Genomic DNA, 9,785 nt, shown 5'->3' on the forward strand with positions numbered 1-9,785 from the left:
GAAGGAAGGAAGGAAGGAAGGAAGGAAGGAAGGAAGGAAGGAAGGAAGGAAGGAAGGAAGGAAGGAAGGAAGGAAGGCTCTTTAAGAGGAGTTTGTTTTAGACATTTTTCTAAAACAAAATCTTCAAACTTTTATTTACTTTCCCTAAACTGGAAAACGGCGAAATCAGTTTCCTGCAGGAGCCCTGCCCCCACATGTTGCTGTCAACACCCTGAACCTGCTTTTATCACGTCTGCAGCTGCGTTTTCATTTTTCCATGAACGACTCAGAGCATCCTCCTTCTTTTTCATGAAAGAAAAAGAAAACGCAAACCTTTGCGTTTCGGATCGTGACGGAGGCGCCTCGCTCCACCAGCAGCCGAGCCACTTTGAAATTTCCGCATGCGAGTGCGTCGTGCAGCGGGGTCACGCCCTCACAGAGCGGGCCGCCGGGGTCGTTGATGTTAGCGCCGCGGTCCAGAAGCACGGCTACGATGCCTGGGGAAAAACAACAACAAAAAAACAAAACAGGAACGACATGAACCCAGCGGATCATTTTCCACAAAATAAAAATAGATAAATGAACCAGAAAAACAGCAGGTTACCATGGTGACCGTGGTTGCAGGACTCGTGCAGCGGAGTCCAGCCGCAGTAATCCCTGGGATTCACCGGGTGACCCTGAAACACAAACAGCTCAAGGATACTCCGCGTTTTAACTTCAAATGTTTAAGAAAAGAAGATGGAAGAGTAGAAGGAAGGAAAATGAGAATGAATGAATGAATGAATGAATGAATGAATGAATGAATGAATGAATGAATGAATGAATGAATGAATGAACGAACGAAAGAACAAACGAACGAACAGATGAAAGCGTTTGGTTTGCTCACCTGCTCCAGCAGGTACAGGACCTGCCTCAGGTCTCCATCGATGCTCGCTCTGTGCAGAGACGTCTCTCCTTTCTCGTTCCTCTTGTTCCACTGCAGCACAGAGGGTCAAAGGTGAAAGGTCACAGGTTAAAACTGAAAATGTCTGAACCGAGATATTAAAAATGGCCGCTTGTGCCACTCACCCTCCCTCTCTTCCTTCTTCCTGACACCATCTTGTCGTAACCGTCCAGATCGTCGTCTGCAGAAAAACCAAACAGGATCAATTAATCAACTGATTGATTGATTGTTGTTCTCTCGGTTCTGATGAACGCCGCCGTACCCGAGTCTGACAGAACCACGTCGCTGTCATCCAGAGCTTCGCTGTTCTCCATCTCCTCCTCTTCCTCCTCCTCTCCCTCACTCCCCTCGGGGTCCCAGCTCTCCGCCGCGCAGAGCCGCTGCAGCCGCGCCTCCAACGCATCATCGCCCGCCGCGCCGCGCCGCCGCCGGGACGCCAGCCAGAGCCGCAGCGCCCGCTTCTGCAGGAACGAGAGCCGGCTTCCATCAACAGCTCCCACAGAGGGGGCCTGTGATGCTGCCATCAGCAACAACACACTGGAAACTACAGTTTATCGATTTAATTAGCTTCTCCAAGGCTGAATAAATCGCTCTGCTCTGCTGGGGCCACTTCACCAGCTCACCTGCAGCCGGGCCTGGCCTGACGCCTCAGCACAGCTGGCGGCCGAGTTGTAGCTGCTCTCCACGTCCTCACAGCTGCAGCCGCTCTCCTCCTGGGCGGCGCCGATGTTCAGCCACGTGCTGCACTCCTGCGACACAGAAAAACAATCAACACTGCAGCCTTAACTGCTCCCCTCCTTTTGTTACTCCATTTGTTACGACTGGCTCAGGGTCGTAACAGAAACAGTTGTCCATGCTGCGGTTAAAGTGCTTACAAATGAATATTTATTAACAAAAACGACAATGGATTGTGGATATCAGTATCAGTGGTGTAATGCAAAGGCTTGGATGAGTTGTATGAGTGCATATGGAAGTGTTGAAGTGCCAAAACAAAGACAAACTCAAAAGTGCAAAAGGAATAGTCGGTCTTTTCAACCGACTATTCTGGCGATTAGTCAAGTAATCGGAACGAACTTTTGTCATGAATTTTTCATTTATCCACTTAAACGTATTTTATGCAATATTTGAAATATAACAAAAATGCAAACAATTCATTTTGTTTTTAGATAATAAAACTGTACTTTCTATAATGCAATAACTATGATGATGTGTCAGAGTCGTAGTCTGGCTCAAAACAAAAATAAAGGGAGGAGTAAGTTTCTGCTAAATAAATGAGAAAATGTTTTTGAAAAAATAAGGAAATTTTTAAATTTGAACATTCAAAAATTTGAGACAAACTTTTTGTTCTAGATTTTTACAGGAAAATCTTTGAAATTTCAGAATTCCAAAAGTTGAAAATTCAGAAGGCAAAACAGAATTTTTTTGTTTTGTTTTATTTATTTATTTTTTTTATTTCTGAGTTGCAAAAGTTGAAAATTTTCACATTTTGAAACTCGGACATGTCGTTTTTGTAGAAAATTTCTGAAAGAAATTTTTTTTCCTAGGTTTCTTCCCACAAAAAATGTGACTGTTCAAACTCAGAAATTTCTTTTTTCTACACAATTGTATAAAAATTTTTTTTAGGAAATGTAGTCTCTCTTTTCCCCCATAATCAATATGCAAAAAGCTCAACACTTTCTGCTCGACTTTACAGCAATACAGCATAGGACTGATCTGTTTATTATTTGATAAAGCGATTAATAACTGGATAGCAAAATGATATTTTAACAGAAATTAAACCATTTGAAGCTAAATCTGCTACTGGAGGATTAATATTTGTACAGAAAAATTAGGTTTTTTTCTATCTTATTTGCAAAGTGTATAGATTTTGTACAGTTTTGACCTAATTACAGCTGATTGCCTTGTTACTTCAGCACTGTTCTAGCCTGTACACTCCACTTAGTTAACGATTATTTCAGTAATCGGTTCATGACGTCGTTTCTGATGATGCCCTGCGACTTAATGCTCCTGTTCATTTAATTTGTTTGATTTTCAGTGAGCTGAAGTCCAGAAGACGCAGCAGCGTGCTGCTCATCGGCACCTCGGCGGCGTTGCCGCGGCGCAGCGCCAGCTCCTTCCTGTAGTGCTCCACGGCCTGGCGGTGCTGCCTCAGGTCGGTGTGGGTCGCAGCCAGAGAGACGTGGATGACGGCCAGCTCCCGACCCGGCTTCCCCAAAGCCTCCGCAGCCGTCAGCTGATCCGCAAAACAAAAACAAACGCAGAGAAAGTCGGCAGGGAGAGTTCACAGGCGAAGATGTTGATGCTTCTCGATATGGATTAGAAATAAAATCTCGTATTTTTTTTAATAACAGATCGGGTTTTTTTAGCTAAATAAAACTGACAGTATTTTCAAAAAGTGTTTTTTTAATTCAAGCATTCTTTCTGTGAGTTTTCTGAAGTATTAGGCTGTAAGAATTGTTGTTTAATTACGAGAATAAAGACGCAATTTTACCAGAAAACGTCTTAAAATTACAAGAAAAAAGTTGTTATAATGTATTACAAGTGGCGTTATGAAGAGCTGGTGACCAGCTCATCCAGTCAGTGTGGATCTTAATTAAAAAATAACTTTATAAAATTACAAGACAAAATTCGCCTTAATCAGAAAACATCTTCAGTTATGAGGATCTGACATGAGCAGCTCAGGTTTGTGTGGCTCTTTTTGTTTTAAAGTCCCTCTACTGATATGATGTGTTAAAACATTAAGTATTAAGTTTTATTTGTAAAATTTACACCAAAGTATAACTTCACAAGATGCTCAACATCCCTCATTTTAATTTTTTGTTATTTTCAGTGTTTGTTATAAAATTGCTACTTTATTATCCCAATATTTTGACTTTATTCTGGTAATACAACTTTATTCTTGTATTAGTGCAACTATAATATGGTAACAATATGACTGTAGTATTAATACGACTTTATTCTGGTAATATTATGACTTCATGATCAAAATAAAACCTTTTTGAGCCTGGTCCTAATATTTAATCGTAGAGTTGACCTGAATTCAAAGTCCAAATAAACAGAAGCTGTGAAACAAGATGGCCGCCCTTCAGAACTGGTGGGAAAAAAATCCAGATTTTCCAAAAAGTTAAATCTCCAAACACCAAAGGTGAAATAAGTAATTGGAACGGATTTATGGCCCAGTTTTACGTCTCACCTGAGCACGATAGGCGTCCAGAGCTTTGCTGTAGCAGCCCACTTTGCAGCACAGATCCCCCAGCTGCTCGGTCAGCTCCACAGCCTGGTGAGAGCTGGGTCTGCTGCCCTGATCCTCCGACAGCTCCTCCTCCAGCCTACACCCCTTATCAGCTGCAGAATATTGAAATAAAAGCAACTGCCTTACAAAAACAAAGCCAGAAACAAGGCAGGAGATGATTTCTCACCGTATTTGAAAGCTTTCTTCACGGCCATTTTGTCCGCCGGCTGCTGCGAGCCGAGAAGCAGGGCTTTCTTGAGAGATCGTCGGGCTGCCACGAAGTCGCCCAGAGAAAGCTGAACCTGTTGATTCCAGTTAAATTAAACTAAGAATGGAAACATTTCCAATAACTGACATAATTTAAAACGGTAATTAATGAGGAACTGCGCTGTGCATTTATAAAACAACGCAGAATATTGTAATTATGTGAACAACATCCTTGGTTTTTGTGTATATGAATCAGTTTCTGAGCCTTTCAAATTGATAAGAAACTGTGGATAAAGCTGGAGGTTAAACCGCCAGTTTGGTGATATTTCACATATTTAAAAACAAAAAACTAATCAATACTTATTGATAAACTGCTATGAAACACTTGTATTGTGATAAAGCTTTCAGCCATATTGTCCAGCCCTGTTTACATAATCACAATACAATAATCTTTGAATGAAAGTTTGAAAAAACTAAAACTACTACTACAACTAACAATAACTAATCTAAAACTAAACAATATTTAAATAATAATTAATAAAAACTAGTAAACTAACTGAATTAGACAAAAAAAGTAGCAGCGAAATAAAACTAAACTAAAATGAAATAAACTTGTTTCGGACCTTGCCGATGCAGTGGAAGCACTCGCTCTCGCTGAACTTGTCCTTCATTTTCCGGGCGCAGTCCTTGGCCTGCTCCAGGCAGCGCACAGCGCTGGACGGCTCGCCGTTGCGGAAGAAGATGTTGCCCAGGTTGAAGTTCGCCCGGTACAGATCCTCCAGCAGCTGGCTCTTCCTTCAGACAAACACCAGGTTAAGCAACGATGCACATCGGCAATCAGTGGAGCGTGAAATACTAAATTAATGACAAAACGTCCTGACTTATAAGACATTTCAATCAGGGGACAATTTGATCAATTCATCAAAATAATTGTTTTTGCAGATTTAACTTTGTAAAATGAAATTACTAAAGTATTTCCAAAAAGTGGCTTTTATTCATATCTGAGTTGTACGACAGAGAATTAGACCAAAACTACAAGAATTTTAGTTAAGTTACAAGAAAATATGATCAGATTAAGTATTTCTATTAAGTATTATCTATAAAACCAAAGTATCACTTCAAAAGATGCTCAATAACCCAATAATATTTTATTACTACTTTATTCTCATGTTATCTCGACTCTATCGTCGTATGACTGCACTTTCATAATATTACAACTTTATTCTCCCCATTAAAAAATCTTTGCCTGCTGCTGATTTTCTGTCACGGAGTTGATATGAATTCAAAGCAGAAGCAGTAAACAAAATGGCCGCCATGTGCTGACATCACTCCGCTGGTCCAGCTGATGTCAGATAAATGAACCATCTGCTTGTTCTTACTCTGCGATGAAAACGCTCCGTCGGATGAACTCGCTGCAGCGTTTTTGCTCCCCCAGATGATCACACACCAGACCCAAGTTCAGGAAGAGACGAGCCTTCATCTCTCTGATCTCTCGCTCAGGCACCGTCCCTAAAAATATTAAATAATTACATAATCTACAGAAAATCATTCAACATCACTCACTAATCAACTAAACAAAAACGACACGCACCGCCTAGGCGTTCATCCACGACAGCCAAGCTCTTCCTGAAAGCGTCCTCTGCTTGCTTTAAGCTGCTTTTTGATTGGTCGGATTCATACCGGAACAGGAAGGTTCGACCAATGGTGGCCAGCGCTCTCTGCTCCTCTGCATGATCCCCGACAGAGCGGGCCAGGTCCAGGTGACAACGCTGGTGCTGGAGAGCAAAACGTCTCACACTTCCTTATGCAGAAACATTACCCTTAACCTACGACTCCAGAATCAGAGTTAAAGGCGACGCATGTAGGAATGGAAGTTATCAATTAATGAGTAAATCGACTAGCAATGAATTGATAAGCGGCTATTTTCTTAAAAACTTAAGATTTTCTCTTGTATCAGAAGGACTGACCATCTTTCCATAACATATGGCGGCTAAACTACAACGCTAAAAGAAGGTCTAAGCGGACGTCATCAGTTAATCGATTGAAACTGATTTTAATCTAATTGATCATTAATGACACAAGGCTTTTTTGTACGGAAAACCAACCTTTAAAGCGGCTTCGATTTTTCCCGTCTCAGCGTAGCACTCTCCTATTTTGCGGTTTGCTACAGCCCGTCCAATCACGTCATTCAGCGCTTCAGAGAGCGCCAGCTCCTGCTGGTGCTCCCTAATGGCGCCCTCATAGTCACCTGAGGTGCAAAATAAACCCAATAAGACAAACTGAAACAAGGAACCATGAATCCAAGAAGGGCTGAAACAATTAATCGATCATTGGAATAATTTTCAACTAATCTGTTAATCGATTAATCGCTAAGTGGAGCATACAGACTCTAAAAATGGCCATTTTCTGAAAAATAACACATTCAGAGAAATGATTAAGCCAACATATATGTACCGTATATATTTCTGATATGAAAACCTTAATTTTCTGTAATTATGTTCTCCCCAGACTCACGTAGCATGTTTAGCTTCACCTGGTTAAAAGTCTGTAAAATAAAATCTTTTTGCTGTACATTTATTAATAAAAAAAAAGCCATGTTATTGCAATTGAAGCAAAAAAATATCTGCAAAATGTGCCAATGTTTTAATCCAATTAATTATCAAAATAACTGACAGAATAATAAATGACTAGAACTGTTAGCTGCAGCCCTGAGTAAAATGTATCGTCGCAAAGATGCTCAGAAGTTACAGAAGAGTTTGAAGTAAGACGTAAAGTATGAAATAAGTAAAATTAAAACCAAAAATACTGTTAATATATGGGTGAAACTGAATAAATTACAGTATTTTGAAAAGTCACTTAATTTCAGTAATTCCAAATTAAGTTTATTGGTCATTTTTGTACAAACAAATAAGGGATTTGGCTGCAACTCCCCTTTGCCTCTCAATGTTCATACATTTGGAAATCAAATATTTAAATTTGGTAGAGAATAAAACTGAATGTTTTAACGTAGATGTGTACTCAGTGTTATTACAAAATAATTAAATTCAGCTAGGTAAACTTTTACACAATATCGTCTGATTAAACCAGTTTCAAAAGTTTGTTTTTATTAATTTTGATGATTCTTCCTTACAGCTCATAAGCACAAATTCAGTTTTTCAGAAAATATGATTACATAAGAACAAGAAGAAAGGATTTTAAAGCAGAAATGTCCTCAATACAAAGTTCATTCATTTACTGCTTCAGAATCCAGACAAGGCTGCTAGTGCAACTTTTGACGTCACACTTTTTCCTTCCACTAAACTTTTCATCAAATTAATGCAGCAGTCTGAAACGATCACAACATAGTGTTTATGTATTTAAAAACTATTTTTGTCACTATTTAGTAGAATGTTAAGTGTAAACATGTCTCACCAGTCCTGGACAGCAATTCTCCGAGCTGGTTGCAGATGTTAGCCTCTTCCTTCAAGTTTCTGTTAGCCTGAGCTTTGCTTTTTGCTTTCTGCAGCTCTGATGAAACACAAACAACAACAGCGCGGAGGTTAGCATCCTCCTTCAAAACTAGCAGGGAAAACACGTAAACAAAGAGATACTTGCGTTTAATTTCCCGAGAGGAGCTCATCTTTGTTTAGCTAGCGGCAGACCTGCAGCTGGGAGGAAACGACAACTTTAGCTTCGCGCTGGTTTCTTAAAGGATAAACCGAACAACCTTTAGCTCATTTTAACTGCCGCTTGTCTGCGCGTTCAACATTCATGGTCGGTTTGGGTGTCGGATTAAAAAAAGCAACTATTTACTGTAATCATCTTAGTAAACATCCCCGACATTTGGCTCAAAATACACAATAAGTTTCACAGTTCCCCGCCAGGAAGACGATAACCAATGACAGCGATGGTTAATTTACCCGGAGTTTTGTCTGCAAGGCACAGTCCCGCTATCTGAAACATCGAACAGGACAGCTCCACAAAACTCAATTTTCAACTACATCTTTTTAGCTTAGAGGTTTATTTACGTATTTCTCAGAAAATATAGCGTAAAAATTATAATGCGTCAACGTCATGAAAAATAATATTTCTTTCTGAGTAAAAGTCAGTCTAACAGTCAAAACTCAGGGTGAAATTAACGCGTTAAAGTCGAGACTCTTTCCTAACACACAAAATGACGGGCAGAAAGTTGATACCTGAATCAGGTACAGACTAAGAAGAAGCCTAAACATGGCCTAAACCAGAATCAAATTTAAATTTCAATTATAGCTTCAGTTTTTAGTCTGTTTTTCTCAAGTGCTTCAACACAACGTGACAATTTTAAATATATATATGTTTTTTATTTTTATTTTTATCTCAGCATTCAAGTTAGAACAGATTTGGAAAATATTAAACATGTTATGGCCACACTTGTATGTTTTTTATTTATATTTTAAATATCACCTAGATAAAGTGCGCAAAGATGTATAGTTTTTTTTATTACTCATTATAGATTGCTTGCTTTCTTTCTCCGTTTCTTTTTTGTAAAAAGAAACGTAGCTTGAGCATTTAATTAAATGTGGTGAAACATTAAGCACATAAAATCGACATCAATGTTTTAGTTTCTTACTACCTTTGTATCTACTATTATTGAGTAAATGTGGAGTTGGCGCCCCCTTGTGTTCTGCCCAGTACGTGCACTGCAGCTGGTTGTGATTATGAAGTTGTTTTATGATTTTAAACTTTTAACAATTATTTTGTTAAACTAAAAGGTTGTGACACTTTCTAAATAGAAATCTGACCTGCATTTTATTATTTCTAGCTCACAGCTAAAATAGAACCTGAACTAAATTTTGCTATGTTGAACAGATTTAATAAAATACAGATTTAATTAAGAAAACATTAATTCTGCTAGGAAATTCTGTTTGTTTTTTTATATTACTGAAACTTGTTTCATATCCCTTTTTGACATTGTAAGACTTCCGTAATATTGCTTATGTGAATATTTAACAAATTATTTCTTTATTGCATTGCGGCAATTTTGGCATTCCGTACATTTTTCTTTTATAGTTTTGAAGAATGGATGGAAATGTAAAATTTAGCTAAATTCTGAGAATAAAGTTTCCATTAAATATTTATTTCAAAAGTGTCAAAGAATGAAAATTGAAGTTAATTTACGACTACGGATTATCTATTTATGTACAGTTTTAAATGATCGACATCATATAAGCATTTAAGTATTTATTTGCTTCTTTATTGTGTTACACTTTGCATAGATATATAAATTTATACACAATGTTTGTTTGTTTTTTAAATGTGGTTAAAAAATTATTTCCTTATCGCATTGCATTGTTGCTCTTTTGGCATTCCGTACTTTCTTTTAGCTTTCAAATATTTCTGAGTGGAAATGTAAAATTTTGCTCTGGAAATAAATATTTCGATAAAATAATTATTTTATTATTATTA

General features: G+C 38.4%; 1 protein-coding gene across 5 annotated transcripts in view; it reads right to left on the bottom strand.

The window, feature by feature from the left end:
- tonsl (tonsoku-like, DNA repair protein) overlaps window positions 1-9,785 on the bottom strand; it is a 26,465-nt gene that overhangs the window by 11,667 nt on the left and 5,013 nt on the right. For 3 of the 5 annotated variants that reach the window (XM_008399888.2, XM_008399885.2, XM_008399886.2), the window contains exons 2-16: window positions 7,956-8,008; window positions 7,773-7,868; window positions 6,467-6,609; window positions 5,953-6,136; window positions 5,741-5,870; window positions 4,985-5,156; window positions 4,342-4,456; window positions 4,116-4,267; window positions 3,003-3,155; window positions 1,546-1,671; window positions 1,185-1,383; window positions 1,048-1,103; window positions 866-955; window positions 584-656; window positions 313-476 (exon numbers count right to left, since the gene is read on the bottom strand). In XM_008399888.2, the coding sequence (XP_008398110.1) occupies window positions 313-476; window positions 584-656; window positions 866-955; window positions 1,048-1,103; window positions 1,185-1,383; window positions 1,546-1,671; window positions 3,003-3,155; window positions 4,116-4,267; window positions 4,342-4,456; window positions 4,985-5,156; window positions 5,741-5,870; window positions 5,953-6,136; window positions 6,467-6,609; window positions 7,773-7,868; window positions 7,956-7,980 (1,878 nt within the window). In that variant the 5' untranslated portion in view covers window positions 7,981-8,008. Of the gene's footprint in view, window positions 1-312; window positions 477-583; window positions 657-865; window positions 956-1,047; window positions 1,104-1,184; window positions 1,384-1,545; window positions 1,672-3,002; window positions 3,156-4,115; window positions 4,268-4,341; window positions 4,457-4,984; window positions 5,157-5,740; window positions 5,871-5,952; window positions 6,137-6,466; window positions 6,610-7,772; window positions 7,869-7,955; window positions 8,009-8,153; window positions 8,186-8,260; window positions 8,476-9,785 lie in introns of those variants that run through there. The other 2 variants (XM_008399890.2, XM_008399887.2) reach the window with 2 other exon arrangements.

This window comes from Poecilia reticulata, linkage group LG22 (genome assembly GCF_000633615.1).
Source record: "Poecilia reticulata strain Guanapo linkage group LG22, Guppy_female_1.0+MT, whole genome shotgun sequence".
NCBI classification, from domain to species: domain Eukaryota; kingdom Metazoa; phylum Chordata; class Actinopteri; order Cyprinodontiformes; family Poeciliidae; genus Poecilia; species Poecilia reticulata.